An 18728-nucleotide genomic window follows, 5' to 3' on the forward strand; every position below is an offset into this window, starting at 1 on the left:
CATTTGCATTCGTCACCTAGTTCCACTGGATGTGTGAACGTGTTACCAAGGTGCTCTCTGATTGGATGGCACTGAAAAGCTGGCATTTTGCTAATGCTCACAGCAAGCAGGGTCTCTCTCCCTTCCCCCTCCACACACTGTCACACTCAGTAGGTGGCACTAGGGGGCAGTCCACTCTGTTGGTTGCTATTGTGAAGGAGACATGTACAGTAGGATTTAATTCACAATAGCATTTAAAAAATAATAATAAAACCAAATATTGAACTTAAAAAAAGCGATGAAAAGTCACTGTTGGTTTACATTAAGCATCAAAGAGAAGCAATTCATCTCTAAGCGCTAAATATACACACACACACACACACACACACACACACACACACACACACACACACATACATACACAATTACACTTTGATTTATACTGTAGCAGTTTGTCTGTGGTATATTGTCAATCAGAGGGGCTGCTGATGAAGCATGGAAACCAAAAAAGGAACAACGTTGATCTGGAGATGAATGAATGTAAGAGCAGCGGTGATTACCACGAGGGCAGTCAGCCATTTCATATTTCCAGCACGAGGCAGTGGAGCTCAAATCTTAACCATGAGGAGATTTAAATGTACTTTACTTGGCGAGAATCTGTTTTCTTTTCCCTGCTTTGCACGAGTAACTGCTGAATGTTTAACTCAATTAGGTAATAATACACAGAGGTGAACCATATTTCCTATATGTGTGGATGGGAGTGAGGAATGGGTTAGCACTGTATGGTACACTTGTATATTTGTCTATGATTCAAATAAAATCCCAACTTGTATTTTCTACTGTGTATAATATGTATATGTATTATATGTATGTCTCAATACAATAAAACACTTGAACACTTTTCACATCTCTCCCTTTTTTAATGTTTTATTCTGCTTTGTGGAATTAATAAACAATTTTGCTGAATAAACGTAATAACTACGATCTCCTTTTGTTCTGAAATCTCAGTTTAGCTGAAGACACTTAAATGTTTTGCGCTACAGCTGTTGCCATGGTAATGAAAAGATGATAATTGCATGTGTTGCATTTAAGGTGCTAAATGCTAATCTCAGTCAACCAATCTGTAACTGGCACTCAAGTCAGCAGGGGGCCTGTTTTTCTAATCTTTGTCATATTTTGGAGGTATTATTGGAAAGAAAGTAAAAAAAAAAAAAAAAAAAGTATGAAGAAAGAACAGGTCAGAGGAGCTCAAGCCATGTAAAGTGTTTCCTTCCTTTTAGGCCGTTCACCACACAAGGTCAGCCATGAAGTGCGGCTGCTGCCTTTTAAAACCGACACGAGGGTGGGATCACCAAGCACACCATTATAGCGTCAGCCCTCCAGAAGCTTCTCAGTTCTTCTGGCTGTGTTGTGGACGGAGGAGTGGGGGTCTCGGTTCCCCTCCCTGAAGCGGAGCTCCACGCCACTCATACGGAGAAGGGACCTCGGTGAATGGACCCCACTCAAGGGGAATAAAGGAACCTCTCCACTGGTTTGTTTTGGAAGTCGTCTTATTGATCCGTCTACCTACGAATGAATGCATCGGCCCAGTTTTCCCGCTCATGTGGACAATGGCACTCGAGGCCTGTATTAACCGGCCCGATGCTATTCCCAGAGAATGGCTTGCATTGACAGAGTTGCCACTCTCTCTAGAGATCACTTTCCAGTGATGATCCAGCTGGCATGACAAGGATCGAGCCATGCACCAATATACTACATCTAATTAAAGACGTGCAGTCTGTGGCTACAACGCATTATGAAATCACCTCTTACACAATTAGAAATGATGACGAATTGATCTCAGAATAATACAAACACACCTGCAGATGTGGACAGAACAAGCTGCTGTAGCAGACATACTTAACATTTTAATATCGTTCAACTTTTAATATCTTGCCTGAGACCTTGGAGACCCAAAAAGGAGCCAGTGTAAATGCAGAGAAAAGCTTAATAGGATCCTATGTGCTCGTATTCTCCTATTAGAGAATAAAGCACTTTAAGGTTTAACGAAAGAGACATCGGTGTGGAACTATTTTGTAACCCCGGGTCCAACATGTGAATTTGAATATAGGGCATATCTTAATTTCCTTCAAGCACATTCAAGCATGAATTCAAGGCCATGCCACAAAAAGCAGCTCTGCAGTAAAAGCCAAAATTATATATATATATATTAAAAAAAATCACTTTATTCAAGTTATTGTTCACATTTTCCTCATTCAGGTAAAAAAAAAAAAAAAAAGGTTATTTGCCCGTTAGATATTTCGAAGCACAGAAAGAGTTAAAACAGGTCAACACTTTTGCAACACAGACACAATGCCAAATGTTTAGTTTATCGTTCCAGAAAAAACAAATGACTTTTTATCCTGTTGGATCGATTTGGAGGAAATGAGAGAATGAGATTTAACAATAGAGACAGTCAGTGAACTAGTTAGCTAAGAGTCTTTGGTGAGGCATCACTTCTGAAGCCGTTAGTCATTCTCTTGTATGAGCCAGAGTATCACCAAACTTATAATACTGTCATTTTTGTACTTTATAAAAATCACAAAAGTGAATATTGATATATGTACTGTTTCGGGCTGTCAGCTGACCCAATTATGAGCTGTTCATTCGACGCTAAAAACAAATGCCGACACATCCAGTATAGTTCACAGCGAATACAAATGCAGCTCTGTAAATGAACCTTCCTGTAATTATATGAAGCCAGTGAGCCACTGATCCAGAGCATGAAGATACAATAAAAAAAGAGGACATAGTAAAGAACATAATTTATTTAAGACACAATCTAAAGCAGAAATAAATACATGAAAGAACAATGTGTGTAAGTTACTTAACACTTTCAGTGGTAACAAACAAAGAAGCATTGCCTCATCAGGCCTCTGAGTTCTGAGAGTAACCCTGCTACTTCTTAACAGATCAGACCATTGAAGAAAGGTTCATCTGCAACTGATTGGTCAAACACATTTAAAAAAAACTGATTTAAGCCATCATGCACTCCAATAACAAAATAAAGTGTTTGATGTTAAAATTAGAAATGTTCACACGCCTCGGCATGTGTAATAAATACAAAAACAAAGATCAATCAATGAAAGTAGTCATTCGGACAAATTTGATTTAGTTTGAAAGGTAGATTTCACAGATAGTTAAGAGTTCAGGAAGTACCGGGGATGGAGGGGGGGGGGGTTAAATCTGGTCAGCATACAAATAATTTTCCTGAAAACAATCTAGAAATCAGGCAGGATCGATACATTCATTATGTGCATATTCCCCATCATTTGAAACAGAAGCTGAGACGGGTGACACGGTGCTGCTTGATGTGTTTTGTACAAACCCAGAAGCTGGATTTCATAAATTACAGCTCTATGACACAAAAACGACAGAATGAAATACCACGGTACCACAAGATTGTGTGATGTGTAATTAGTCTGGCACCACGTAACCTACATTCCTGAATGGACTGGACAATCATATTGGCCGTTTCTGCACACGTTTACCCTCCAAAGAATTACAGCAGGCAAAGACACTAATGGATTATGTCTGGCTGTGAAGCAGGGCTTGTGATCCCCTAATTATTATGATGGATCTACAGAAAACAGAAGGCTGCAAAGTAGTAGTACGGTTATAGTTTCAAACACAAGCAAACACAGTCTTTAGTCATTGGGACAGGGGAACAGACTCACTTGGCACCATTTTAAAAATCAGAACTTTTGCAAATTCAAAATTTGATCCGTCAGAAAGAGATTAAAAAAACAAAACAAGAAATGGTTCTCAAAAGAGTTCAAAAGCAACGGATGGGTAGAAGCTAGAAAAAGGAAAGCGGAACATAAAGGCTGTCGCTCATCCACAGTAGTTGAAATCATCTCCTTTTGATCAAAATGCCCGTTCAGATCACAGCTGACCCACAGCAGAGATCCTACACATGCAGACAGACACACGGACACAAGCACACACCTTCACTAAGCCCTCAGTGCTGTCCTCCCTTTAAATCACCTCTGCTGCTCAAAGAAAGAGCTTTAAACTCTCACAGCTTCTTAAATGGCTCAGTTAAACCCAGGGAGGTTACGACGCAGATTTAACATTTAAAAATACATCCGCTTCAAGTCAATGAGATGTTGAACAACTCCTCTTTCTCTTCTTCTGTCGTCCAGTCTCTGACCCCGTTTAGCTGACAGCCATTCTCCGAGTATCCACAGACTTCCTCCCTCCTGCTCCGACTAACAGACGTGCTGGTCCTCGCCGCCACATTTTAAGACTATTTCAGAAGTCCTTTGTGGTCTGAGGCAATGGAATGTAGTAACATTTTACACATATGTGAAAGTTTTGATCAAAAGACAGACACGGGGCACAAGTACAGCAGTTATTAGTTTCCCCCAAAACTTAGAAAAACACAAGGTGATTTTAGGCTGATATGCAGTCACACATTCACCTCCATGAACATCTCCAGACGCAATGACCTAAATGTAGCTTCTTTACAATGCGTATACACATGGTATTCACCTCCTATGTCAGAAGTAGGCCTACCGACCAATACGACCGACTTAACAGCATGTATCCAGTCACGCAGAGTAACCCAGAGGTGTTTCCTGGAGTTCTGTGATGTCATTTATTACTGACAATACAAGTTTAAAGAAGCCACAGAACATAGAAGAGCTTCTGAAATGTGATCTGACCGACATCCATGAAGCTGCAAGAGGCCGCATGCTTCTGAAGATGTTGATGAGTTAAATTCAAAGAGCATTAATTAATATCCCGACATTGGTGGATTTGAGCACAACTGCCATTAAACCCGTAAAATTAATAGTAATCAGCATCTGAGATAAAAAAATTATAATTGTTAACCTCACAATATTCAAAATTCACACAGCAAACTGGACCAATTTCTCATTACTATGCCAATTCACCACTGACAGCAGTTATTATTGTTCTAACCAATACTTTAGTCAGTTATCAAGGTTTATACATCTTGCTCTCAAATGAAAAAGCTCGTGGTCGTAGTAGAAACAATGACAAGAGTTCACAGGGTCATCTGTGGAGGAAGCACTGGAAGCTGAACCAGGAGCACTGATGACACGGTCAGTCGTCGTTGAGGAGGTCAGAGGGAGAAAGGAAGGGACAGGAGGAGGAGTTGAGGAGCAGAGTCATCATTAGGCCTCCGTTACCTGCACTCAGTACTTTCTGATCTGGCTGAACGCACAGCGGCCCACTGCTGGGTTGGCGATGCTATGCCGCCATGAGATACTGATGGTAGAAGAGGCCAAAGAGGGAGGTGGAGAAGAGGCAGGCAGCAATCCACCAAGTAAAGAAGGAGAAGAGGCCCCGGAAAAGCAAAGGGCTGAAGACAGTCCGCAGGCCTCCCAGAGCCATCGACAGCTGGGCGACTGACGCCCGGGCTCCCGTTTCTACCACTGAAGCTGGTGTTGGGGCTGCTATTGGTGCCGCCCCCGTCACATAGTCAGAGTTAATGTCATAGACGCAAGGCAGGTCTTCTTCTTCGGGGTAGACCCACCAGGAGTGTCCACCTGTAAGAAACGAGACAACGGGTGACGACGTGTTGAATTTATGGAAGGCAAAGCGATACACTGGAAGACTCTCGAGCAGTGCAGGACTCACCTAAGGTTTTTAGCAGCAAAGTCGAGTGCAGCAGCATCACCAGTGGTGCCACATACTGTAGTGCGATTACACACAAGTAGTAAAAAATATGTGCAACCTGCGTGAGATTAGAGAGGAAGAATTATTTTACTATATCACTTTACACAAACTGTGTATCGTGCAAGACATGGAGCTTTAACACCACACACAGCTGCTTTCTGTTTCTCTTCAATCAGCGACTATAGGAATACAGCAGAACACGGCTCTACTGGCCAATATCCATATTAATAATGTTATATCTTATAGAACAAAGGGAATTTTAAATGACTATGAACTTTGCCAGACATTTCCTCTCACAATCGGTCTGTTTTTCAACTAAACTAAAAAGCACACTTTGTTGCGCCATATATTTTAAATATGACATAAATGTCTAATAATATCTGAACGTGGAGAGTATTCATTCATTGAAAGAAAAGCAAAGCATGGCACCGATGGCGTTTCTCGATGCCGACAGGCTTTGGTAAGTGTTTGATTGACAGATGGTTCGTACAATCATCTGCCACATATTCGTTGAAAGCGCCGGCCCTTCTCCAAACAGTTTCCAGTGACGGCTTCTCAGATGGCTCTGTGTCACAAACCATCTGGTGGGTCAGCTTAGGAGCTGATGTGTTTCGCCACAACACTTTCACTGATAATGTATCCAATTCCAAGTGCACCACAGGTGGGCTGCATGCCTCCTGCATATCGAATGTCCAGTGGGCAGATGACTGAGTTTTGTGCTCTGTTCCTTATTTCACAGGACAGGGTCCTATGTGTCTGGATTTGCATTTAATAAAAGGGAAATTGCCTCACTCCTAAATGTCTGCAGAACCAGCAGGGTGGCTTCATGCAGGCGATAACTACGCATCATAACATTGCTCTGTCTCTTAATCCTCTCCAACAGCATGTGTTTAATGGGATAAAGTCATCGTTTCGCATTTCTAAATTGACGCAGAATTGCAGACGGATATATTAAGGATCATCACGTCTTTTATCTTAATCACCATTTTCTGCAGGTCGACGGTACTTATCCGTCCCGCCTCCTTCTTCATCTGGTCCACGCCCTTCTGGGCCAGGTTGAGGTAGGCCTGAAGATGATGTCTCATCATAGCGAGCCGGAGCATACACATCAGTATGATGACCCACAACCGCAACGTATCAAACGTGTCCTCGGTCATCCTTGTATAAATAGAAAGACAGGGAGTGAGCAAGAGAGGACACGTGATGAAGGCGTGACGACGGGTTGAGACCTCAACACATCACGTTTCTGCTCCATCATGTGGATCGTATGCAGAAACTATAACAGGGAACGAGAGCAAAGGAGTCATAGACAACTCACAACAGACAGTAAAAGAGGGGGAAAATGAGAGGGAGAGAAGGTGAAAAGGGGCTTCATCATGGTGGACCTTGATGGAATCAGTCATTTTTAGGTTGACACATGACAGAATTCAAACTCGCAACAAATGAAAGAGGCCGTCTTAGAATGAATAGCTAGCCAACAAATGACAGCGGTTAGAGACACACTACAGAGCTTTCCCTGAGGTAATTTGTTTACAGTCCAATTTGAACCCACGTAGACAACGTGTGTTTTGTCACTTCATCTACGAGCTGAATACATTCCTTATCTCGTTGAACAATTCCATTTTCATAACTGCCATTGCATTGTTTACATTGTTTCCAGCACAAAAGCCACAATTACTTGTATTTTGCCAGCGTGCCGAGGTTGTCCCGTCCCTCTTGTTTGAATGGGAGGTAATTAGCTCGCTAGATATCAAGGGAGTCCCACTGGCTTGCCTACCAAGTACGGCTCAAACAACGGTTCACCTTCAGCACAGTTTAGTTTGCAAAAGAAATGTTTCGGCAATCTCATACATGAGCTATAAAGCCTCAAGAAGCATTAAAGTAATTTAGTTACTTGAAAGTTTACAAATAGTTACAGTGAACTCAACAACAAGAAGGTAAATTATCGTATCCGCGAATGAGTTCGCCTTTGAGCGCAAATCAAATGCAGCGAGTACAAGTTATGTGCCAGAATGACAACATCAGCTGCTGTGGCATGTATATCTGGACCAGACATTTAAACGGATTGTTGGAACCAGTTCAAACTGTAATTACTTACAAAGGCACACTCTCCTTTTCCAGAGTGGGGTTCATTATGTAGTCCTTGGTAAGGGGCTTCACCCACAGCAGGACCATGATAAGAGGGGACAGGAAGTTGATATGAAGCAGAGTCCTAGAGAAAAAGGGAGGTGAGGGAGAAGATGCCCAGTTAAACCAATGATGATGCTAAACACTGAAAACCACTGACTATCAGAGGTCTTATGGGACACTGACTGTACAGTTACAGTCAGTGTCCCATAAGACCTCTGATAATCACGAAGATATCTGACCACGGAAGGAAACCCAAAGAGTGATTGATAAATATAAACATACTTGCTAAGGATAAGTGGGGGGGGGACGGGGGACGGACTAGCTCACTGAAGTCTTTGCTTTTAAACCTCAATTTGAAGTTAACATAATGAGAAATAAGGTCCATGCTATCCATGAGAGGGGTGAGAAGATAACCACGGCACAGATTTCGGAGGGCTTGGAGATAATCTCTGCTAGTGACAGTGTCTGAGGGTGTAAGCTCAGGACAGTTAAGAGGGGGGAATGGAAGAGGAGGCCATTTTGGAGAGTCTGCTATGCCAAAGTGGATTATCTAGATGCGACGTGCTCCCTGCTCTGCACCCCTATCGTGGTCATAGACACGCCACCCAGTCGGTTCTGAAATAGGAACCTGGCCCAACTGAGGAAGCCTTCATCTGACTCACAGGGTGCTCTCTCTCGTATCTGACACACTCTGAATAGGAGGAGACAAGTACAGCTGCACGATATTCGGCTTCTTGGTACTCCAAGAAAGGACAGTTCGGTACGTGGGTACAGTTTGAACACCTTGTGTATTACTTAAGACTAAAATCAAAGATATAGCAGACTATCCTGACGTTTTATCATTCTAGACATGTATATTCCAATGAACTGTTCTTCATTTATGTGAGCTGAAAAGCAAGTTGTATGGGGTTTTTCTTAACCTAAAATACCACTGAAAATGAGTGAGGTTAAACACACTGAGGGCTGAGCCTAGAAATAGTGCCACAAGAGCAGCTGTAAAACATAGAAGCAAAAGCAGAAAAACAAAGCACATCACTGTTTTTCCTGACCAGGAGCTAATCATAAAGGTTGCATTTCAACAAAGAGTTTCTTAACTGTCTACATCCTTATTATTAAGGATAACATAAAATGTTTTCAATGGAAAAAACACACGCGTGAAGACAACTACTGGAGTGGACTCACTGTGTAAATTTGCCTGTGGTCAGATTGAGAGCATCTAGGTGCATCTGGGCCAATCGTAGACCAGGGAAAGTTAGAAACGCTCCAATCAGGGAGCAAAGCAGGGCCAGGATCAGCTTGAAGGTGAGTTTAGATATGGGACCCCTGTGAAAGAGAAACCAGAGTGAGATACCCCTGTAGATGCATGAGTCATAAAGAATTCATGAAAGCAAAAATAGTTTGCATATTGTTATGAGAATACAGATTTTGTACTTACTGGGACTCTAAGCCCTGGTGCTCCAGAAACTGTAAAGCACTGTCAGAGAAGTTTGCAAAACCTAAAAAAACAAAAAAAGTGAAGAAATCTTTCAGACAGACTCACTCACTCACTCACTCACTGGGGCCAAAAGTATTAACACAGTGGAGCACTCACCCGTCTCCAGACCAAACTCCAGGTAGTTTTCAGTGACAATGAGAATGGCCATGGCTTTGACAAAGAAGAAGAAAGCAAAAGTAATGCAGAGCGAACGCTCGCCTCCTTCCTCCAGCTTGAAGTAGTGGGCCGTCAGCGAGAAAAGGGTCTTACTGTGGGGACAGAGTCAAGGAAAGACATCTCCAGACAGGTAAACAGAAATATGTCTTTACACAAGTACACCGAGTTTGTGCGTTCTTGCAGGCCGTGTAAACCCTCAACCCCTAAATGTCACACAAACAGAATGTGAGGGTCTCTGGCTCCAATACGTGCCATCGAGGACGTAATAATATGTTACTCTGCCCCCCCGTCAAAGCTGTAAGGACAGAGCGTGATTCGAACGCCAACTTTGTTTGCCGTGGAGATGAAAGTTTCAGTTTCAGGTGACAGAATGCCAATTTTTCACTCCCTTTTATTCCATTTCAAGAATGGTATTCAATTCAGCGAAGTCTTCTCTTTCTTCCCAGCCCCTAACTCCGTCTATTCAGCACTGTGAAGACAGCTGTATAAACACTCACAAGACAAGTTCAAGCCAGCACGAGGTTGAAAAGAGGTGTTTGAGCCATCATGTGGTGGGCCACAATAAATATAAACATTGGCCAAAAGATGAGGATATGAAGTAACATTTATACATTTCCGTAAACAAGGGGGGGATAAGCCATTAGATGCAGATACCCGAAGAGCACGCTGCTCCGGGGTAATCAGTGAAGGTTAAGGCAGCAGAGTGCCTTATACATATCACCAGAGCTGAAACAGGAAAACTGAAATCAAGCGTCCCATTAACACTTATATTGAGCGAACAGATTCCCTCATCTTCATCGTGCTATTTCATCCGTCTGTCCTTTTCCCCGAGCAATATCGGGCTGTTGAGCTGCGAAAACGGGGCCTCCAAATCCCCCCGACGTAGGCAGGAAATGACACACCATCTGACCACGGTCAGCCGACCGCGAGCACCGGAAAGATTGATCCCTATGGTTGGTGGCAAGGATAATGCATATCATTTAACCAGCATTCAGTGCAGCAAACCATCAGGTAGCTGTGGAGGATAAAGGTGCCGGCAGTAAAGCCCTGAGGAGCTCGAGCAGTCATTTTATAGTCTCTCTCCGCCACTGCTGCATCCACACAATCAAGCTGGAATAATTTGCTCTCTTATAGACGAAGAGATGTTGAGTTGTGACATATATATATATTGGACGGCGGTGAAGAATGTAAAGTGAAAAATAATGATGTGCAGAGAAGAGTCCATCGAAAATACATTTGTTCAGCTGAAACCTTAAATGTTGCCAACCCACCGACACAAATGTACAGCGTAGATATGCTCCACAGTTTACACCAACACAGTGATGAGAGTTAGGATTCTGATTTTAAACAAAGGCTGACCAGGATGTAAAGAGTAACTGATGGAAGGATACAGGACAAAAGCGAGTACTAGCAGGCTCCAGACCACACTGATGTTCATCTCTCCCGAGGGCTGAGCCACGCTGTAGTAGAGCTCGGTTATCAGATAGACCACAGTCGCCGCTACGGTGAAATCCACCAGCCACTGGAACTCTGGGAAGTAGTGCAATGCTGGGGGCATAGAGAGTAGATTTTAATAATATACACAGCAACGTTCATGCAAAAGTTATGTGTGATTGAAAAGTAATGTTTAAACTATATTCATTAGACATTCATACCTAATGTGTCGACTTCTGCGATGCATTTCGTCTCCAGTTGCAGATCTATGTCCTTGGGCACGGTTAGAGGCTTATTGTCTATGTGACCGTTGTACTTCCTAGAGATATGCAAAACAACGAGGGTCAGGAGAGCAGAAACAAGCAACTCCAAAATGCAAGCAAACTGAATTTTTACCCTGTGAAGAAATACACATTATTTAATACATAATTACAGTAAGTTGGGGCACTTTTTGTCTCATCTTGCCTTTTTTACAATTGACAAGAGGTTCCACCTATTCTGCACTCAATGCAGCTCTGGCATCCAATGTTAATAGTTGGCAGAGTTACTTTTTATTAGTATTGATATAACTGGACTCTTCCATGACCAGGGGGGAGTGTGTGTGGGGGGGGGGGGGGGGGGGGCTGCAATACACACAGCAAGCAGCGCTAAATCGCTAACAGCAGGCAAATGGAGAGCTGTTCTTTAGCTCTAGCTGTCTGCTGGGCCTCCTCAGTTCTGTGCTTTGTTTGTTCAGCCCCGTGTGCGCGCTGGACTCACAGGACAATGCCACTGTAAGACTCTCGGCCCAAACATGCCCTGGACAGGTTTCATCTGTGAGGCACCTGACAGGAAGAAGAAAGGGGGCTCAGCATCACCCCCCCGACTGTGGGAGTCAGCCGGTTAACAAAGGGAACGGAGCTGCATGGCACGAGCTGGCAAAGGGACAGTGGTCCATCTTTTTCTTTAAGGGATTACTGAACATGTGGCGCTAGAGCGCCTTGACCCGCCTCATACAGGGTCAGAGAAAGGACTGCGCCACAACACCGCTAGGCTAGAAGCTGGACACAGCGAGGAACAGTGAGGATTAACTTTCTGTTGAGGCTTGAATTTAAATTCACACTTTAAAAAAAAAAGGAGAGTACAAAAGAAACGGCACTTAATTCACATGTTCAACATATGGTTCAACTTCCACCTGCAGCCTTACAAATCTAATAGTAGTGTTTTTTGAATTGCAAAGTAGTCTTGATGGAAACTCATCTTCCAGAATCAAAGCTTGACATCGGACCACTTTGAAGACATAACACTGTTTGGAGGAAACGTTGACTTTGGAGAAGATGCAATCCTTTTAAAGTGTCATCCCCAAAAATAGCCCGATAGTAATGGCTCCAAAAACAGGACCAACTTTCCTCACATCCACCAGACGGGGACACTTCTAAGCCCGGTTGCTCTGAGCCTCGACGAAGAGCCAAAACAACAAAAACAGACGTCTGCCTCCTCACATCAAACGGGCCTTAAATGAGCCACATAAACACATCAGCGTCATCTGTTTGCCGACATGCCTGTGCTCTCCATCCATCTCAAAAGGCTGCTTCTCATCTTCTCTCTCCTCTCTGATGAAAGGGGTGCCTTTTGTACCTTCTGTGTGCCACTGCATGCATTTCCCCAACTCAAAAACAATAGCCCGTCTTCATTGCCCCCCCCCACACACACACACACCTACCTGTCTTTCTTCTTCTGTCCTTTTTGTTTCCCAGCTAAGCTCCTCAACTCATCTTCCGTAGGGTGCTGATACCACCGCAGACTGTGAACAAAGAGAAGGAGAGAGATGTGGATTCAGGCTGGGACGTGGACAGACGGAAAGACTGAAAAGAGGACACTATAAAGCACATTTTTCAAAGAGAAAACACACACACACCCACCCTAGATTTGTTGTCCTACTATGCAATAATTACAATATAAATCATATTGATTCTGAAGTATGGAAATAGCAGGTAGAAGTGATTTTAACGTAACAGATATGTTTGTATACATTTGTCCGTGCACTTCACTTACTTAAACATCATTGAAAATGTGCTTTTCAGTCACGTTGAGTCTTTAACAGGCAAAAGACGAACATATGAACATAACATGACCCAAAGTCTACATTTGTAACAGCTAATTAACTCCCACACAACACAGACAATAAACAAGACGTTTCTCAGAGCTTTACTTAATATCAGCGACTCTGATACACATCTAAAAAAAGCACTTGTGAGAGGCTTTACAACGGCAAGGTCGTCTGGCTGGAAATAGGAGCTAATTTCAGAGCATCCATTGGAACGTGTCGACACACTCCTTAACTTTAGGAACCCTCTAGTCAGAGCATCCTAAGAAGCACTCTGCATGCTAGAGGAGGACAGAAGGAGCACAGCTCGTTGTCCCCTTGTACATCCATTTATGTACATGGAAATGAATTACTAAATATTCTGGAGGGACACTCTAGGCTTTCTGCTTCGGGCAAAAGTTTCAACAAAAATGTTTCAAACAGTGGCCTGAAAAGAAAAAATGATTAATTATCAAATGTGTTCCAAGAAGTTGTTTTCTAAAAAGATTTGAGGAAAAAAATGAGGGAACTTTGTTCACCGTCCTCTCCGGTCATCCTATATGTTGATGCCCTTTGGTCTTTGCAGAATGATTTAACGATTACTTCTCTTTGAGTTCACGTTTAGATCCTCATTGTTCTGAACTCTTTTTCAAATTAACTTCTCACAAGACAACCGAGAAAACGGTATCACTCAGAACAACGTGTACGGGACTCTTCCTCACCTGCCACTGCACAGTAGCCATCTCGCGAAGGAATAATGAGGTATGATTTTCTGAATTACACTGGCCATTACCATGGTAACCACCAGCTGCACACCAATCACACCCTGTGGAAAAAAAGGACGGGGGGACGGGGGGGTTAAGATCACATCGAAATATGAATTACACATGCCATAAAGCAGTTACACATATGAAGTACAGCTTTATGAGGACTTGAAGCACGACCAAAAGTCCCATAGAAAGTGTCTCAATCGTCTCATTGTAAATAGACTTGGTTGGTTGTGTTGTTGGTATTGTGATTGTCCTCAGAGAAGGATGTAGTAATACTCTCAGTAACCATGACCTTTGATCTTTCCTATAGCTTGACTATCAGGTCCACAAATCTATTTGTGCATTGACATAAAATGTGCTCAACGCGTGCATAGTCCAAAGATGATAAAGACTGCATGGCTCTGTCTTCTGTGTTTGGTGCTTGATGAATAATGCAGCCTGAACTAGATTGTTCTAGATGAAAGACCACAGCATGTTTCTTTAAAAACACTGTGGGAGGGAAAGTTGTTGAAAGATTAGGCTCCATAATCTTGATTAAGAGCTAGCGCTGCGACACAGAATGACCTTAACTTTACTGTAAACAGAGAGTGCACTCTGTGTTATTGTTCAGTCAAACCAAAAACATGAACTAAGCCTCGTTAGATTCCTCAAATCACTTATTTTCATATACATATATTAATATATTGCCACATTTACATAGATAACATATGTAATACAACACTTTTTAACACCCGAATTTTGATAATAAGGGATTTAAATCGTTAACTAACCAACTACTGTAATTTGAGTAAATGCAGTGGTGTAAACACAATGTTCACTAAACTACACTCTGTCTGCAACATCTGTCACAATGTGACAGGAGAATGAACAGCCAGCGCTGCTGCGGTAGGGACCCAAAGATTTAGCAACATGACGAGCTCAATATCAACCCGGCACACTGAGATCAATATTCACTTAGGCTTAAGAGGCCAGAATCATTTCCACCATGCTGCGCTTTCATCCTTTCACTGTAGGTAAGGTCTGCGAGTACGTTTATCCTTTTAGCAATCATTAGGAATCATTGATATCTGTGCCTGCAGACACTTGAGCAAAGAGAACCAATTAGCTAACTTTTCCCCAATTAAATATTTCCTTTTTTTCCCCGTCAGTCTCAGGTCTTTATATCTGCTATAGCACCTGGGCACGTACACGTTAATCTACTCTTGCAAACTCATCACCTGAATATAAAAGCAATGAGTCCTGCAGCCTTCTCTGTTTTGTCAACATGATGTTTACACATCAATATATTTGGCTAAACAAAACCTCCCCCCCGACTCTGCTCAATAGAGCCTACATTCACCATGAACGGCTCATTTAAAATGATAATTTCACTTAGCCTAATGTTTGCTTTGGTGGCAACTTAAGAATAGTTGAACATTTGGTATAGAATAGGAAACTAATTCAGGACTCAAACTCTTAAAAAAACAGTACAATACAGACTCTGCTAACATGCAGATTCTTAAAATGTGCCCTCTGGGTCAGACCCTCATCTAGCGGGTGCTTGGCCTGTCCTGGGAAGCATGAAGGATACCGTTCATGTTCATAGTGTCTGTGTCGTTATTTTTTAACTGAGCCTCTCCTGAATACAATGCCCCAGCTGAGCATTCTCAGGTTTGCTAATCTTCCACTTGAATTGATTTTTGCACCATCACCCCTGTTTTGTTAGTAAAGCCTTCAGCATCTTTACTTGTGATTTCAGCTCATTCTTATAACAGCCTTGTCTAAAAATGGACCACGCATGTCTGAATTTCTACATAAACAATCCTTTATTTGAATATTTTACAAGAAATCTGGTTTTGGGCTTCACTGCAATTGACATGCTAACCTAATCTCACATAGATCCTGCTGATAGCATCAGTCGAACTTTCATCATAGTTAACAACTCTGCACACAATACTAGTAATTATATTTCTGAGAGACGGTTGAACCTCTGTCAGACTGCTTTAGGTTCAGGAAGTGAATGACACCGAGGCAGGACAGATGATGACCCGTACACTAGACCTACATTTGGGATTGGTCATGGGACCCCCAGTGACACTCAGCATGGGGTTAGCTCCAAAAGCTAAAATCCAGACCTCTTCTGGAGTCACAGAGGGGAGAGTGGGTGACATTAATTTGGCAATTATACTTGGTAAGATGTGATGCGTGACCAAACACAACCTCTGACTCAAGACATCCACCGGGCGAGTAATGGTCACGATATATAGGTCAAAAGCAGACGGTCTTAAGTTTGGTGGATGTTGACCATTCTCTGTGGGAGCCCTGCAAAGATCTCAGGCCGAGGGGAAATTGAGCCAGCATGGACTCTCTTATCTTTCCAAGTCCGTTTGACCCCCTCCACACAAAAACCAAATGAAATCTGCAGGGGGTAGAGAGTCGGCGCTGCAGTGATAACCACCATCTTTAAGAGCTCAAACGCCTCACTCCTACTTTGCCCATGAAACTAACTTTGAAGCAGTGAAACCTCTCATTGACCGATGCTTCCCCAGTGTCATTCATCTCGACTTTTGTTGGGTGTATTTAATCCTTTGAAACTTTTTTCCAACTACTGAGTGGTGGAAATATTAGACAACATTTTGTAATAGAACTATTGCAGCTGTGGTTAGAGACGGGACATACTGTGTATCGGAATGGGCTAGGGAACGACGGTAAGGGTTGCCAGATTGCCATTGGCAACTATTTTGAGAAATTGGCAACCAATTATTGGCCTTTGTTAAAAGGTGGTGCCACTGATGGCAACCACTTTTTAACATGTGAAAAATAGGGACAGCAAACCGCAAAACATGCACCCCAGTCTCTTCAGCTGTATGTGAGAGGAGACAAGCTAATCCAAGAATTTAATGCTGAAGGGCTAATGGATCTGTGGTGGGAATCAGTGAAAAGGTCCAAAAAACAATAGGGAGAGAACCGATGAACAAAAAAAAAACAGTGATTCCTTTTTGAGGGATCTGTGAAGAACATAACAGCTGCACTACTGGTATGTTGTACACCAGGAACAGAGAGTGGACACATTAACACTAAAGATTAAAATGATGTAAACTTTGTAAAGAAACACAAATTACAAATAATTGTTTGGTTACAGAATTTAAGGTTTTATTCATTTATATTACATCTATATTATTAACCTGGCGTATAACTGCATAGTATGACTGACGCTTTGTATTGTAGTCAGAAACTAGATGACATCCTGGATGTTTGTCATGTCTGCGATATAGTGTAACTTAAGGTTGTTTTTTTGTCACCCCTTCCACTAGTTTTGTATACACTGGTGCTACAATAAGCTGGAGAACGTTAACTCAGATTGTTAACTGCTTGTTTTAAAGATGACCTGCCTGAAATTTGTGTCCAAGCTGCTGTAACAGAGAGATTCAGCAGAATGTGGACATTATGATTGCATGATAGGAAGAAAAGTCACTCACCTAGTAAATAGTCATACAAATAATAATTGAGTTCCCCAAATTGTTAACTAGCATCCCATCTTACTGTTAATATTGTCAGATTTAGTACTGGGTGTGTTGAGATTCAAGACACAAACTGTGTTTTGGAGGAAATGTGAAGATTATTGGCATTATTATGCACACTGGCATGGATGAATACAATCAATCATAAGTGCCAATTATTTGCCCAGCCTTAAACAAGGGAAGGAGACATACACACAGTGCTGTAATTAATTAACTATCAATTTCACTCAGTAAGTTCACAATGCAAACATTTTCCAGACAGGTTTCATGAAACCCTTGAAGTGAAGGTGAGCACACCATGACTTCTCCCAAAGGTATCCTGCTGCCAGCTACGTTAAGCTAACTGCATGCTGGTGCACTAAACTCATTTTCAACATCTAACGTTACCCTGAAACTCTAATGTCAGCAAAGTTACCCCAACACACTGTATGCGAGTGAACCCAGTGAACGGATCTAAAACAGTAACCGTTATGCACCATTAACATCACTAGACTAACATTAGCTAAAGAGCTAGCGTTACACTGGTTAGCCGGCTACAAGTACCTGCTCTGGCTAGCAAGCTAAGCTAACGTCACACTGCACTCGCGATAACAAATTGGCTGAAACATCAATTGCTAAGCAACGTTACCGTAATTTCGGCATGAAAATTGATGTCAGCGACTAATCATATATCAATGAAGTGCGAGGAATGTGAGAAACCGTTAGGTCCAGGTGCTGTCATACTCACCATGTTGATGCAGTGCAGTTGAAACGGACTTTACCCCAACAACACTGAGCACCCCGAGTCGGAAATCAAGCGGCGAGGAGCACATAAGCCTTTCTTGCGATGGTTATGCACAAAATGAAGGGGTTTCTTATTCAAAGTGTCAACCTTATTCTTGCGGAGATGGGTTACATCGTCAAAAAATCAATGGATTCAACCTCAGTTACCGAGTATTTTCAACTGCAGTAGAGGTCACGCTCAAACTCCCGGTAAGAAGGTGTCTTCAGATATGCCTGTAAACAAAGAGTACAATACGAGGATTAAATTATTCGCATTCTCACAAATATATTAAAAAAAACTCTGATTATGAATACATTGCACGTACTTGTATGTCCTGTAATTCTTAATTTGATTTAATAATTTTACAGACGTTGTATTTTTTTATAGGATTAAACAAGACCACTATAAGCATTGGGACCTTGACCGCCGCAACCGGAAGAGAGAAAAGATACACCACTACACATGACTGGCAGTGGACAGTGGTCACTCCGACGACTTGGCAAATAACAGTCTCCCAGTTTCTCCTTTTGTAGATCTGCCTCTCTGGATGTGATTATTGACAGCATGCATCGTACTTTGCGGCTGTATCAACTGGTTAATTAATCAAGCACTGTGGGCTGTTTCTACCCTTAATCAAGGTGACTGTTAAGGGAGGCTTGACCCTCACAGTCTTTGCTACTCAAGTTGTTGAGTACTATAAAGTCAATAACTGAGCTGAAAGGCATATCAACTAATAATTACAAAAGACGGG

At 42.3% G+C, this 18728-nt stretch overlaps 1 protein-coding gene across 1 annotated transcript; it reads right to left on the reverse strand.

The window, feature by feature from the left end:
- Positions 1-2766: 2766 nt before the first annotated feature.
- tmem161b (transmembrane protein 161B) lies at positions 2767-18149 on the reverse strand. The gene is made up of 12 exons (XM_076099243.1): positions 17942-18149; positions 13667-13770; positions 12582-12662; positions 11101-11198; positions 10837-10993; positions 9386-9537; positions 9230-9290; positions 8977-9117; positions 7763-7876; positions 6648-6822; positions 5626-5722; positions 2767-5534 (listed from the first exon to the last, which is right to left on the reverse strand). Exons 1-12 carry the CDS (start codon positions 17942-17944, stop codon positions 5236-5238), a joined length of 1482 nt encoding a protein of 493 aa, XP_075955358.1. The 5' UTR covers positions 17945-18149; the 3' UTR covers positions 2767-5235.
- Positions 18150-18728: the final 579 nt, after the last annotated feature.

Source organism: Anarhichas minor, unplaced genomic scaffold (genome assembly GCF_050575085.1).
Source record: "Anarhichas minor isolate MPS153535 unplaced genomic scaffold, ASM5057508v1 ptg000025l, whole genome shotgun sequence".
Classification (NCBI taxonomy): Eukaryota; Metazoa; Chordata; class Actinopteri; order Perciformes; family Anarhichadidae; genus Anarhichas; species Anarhichas minor.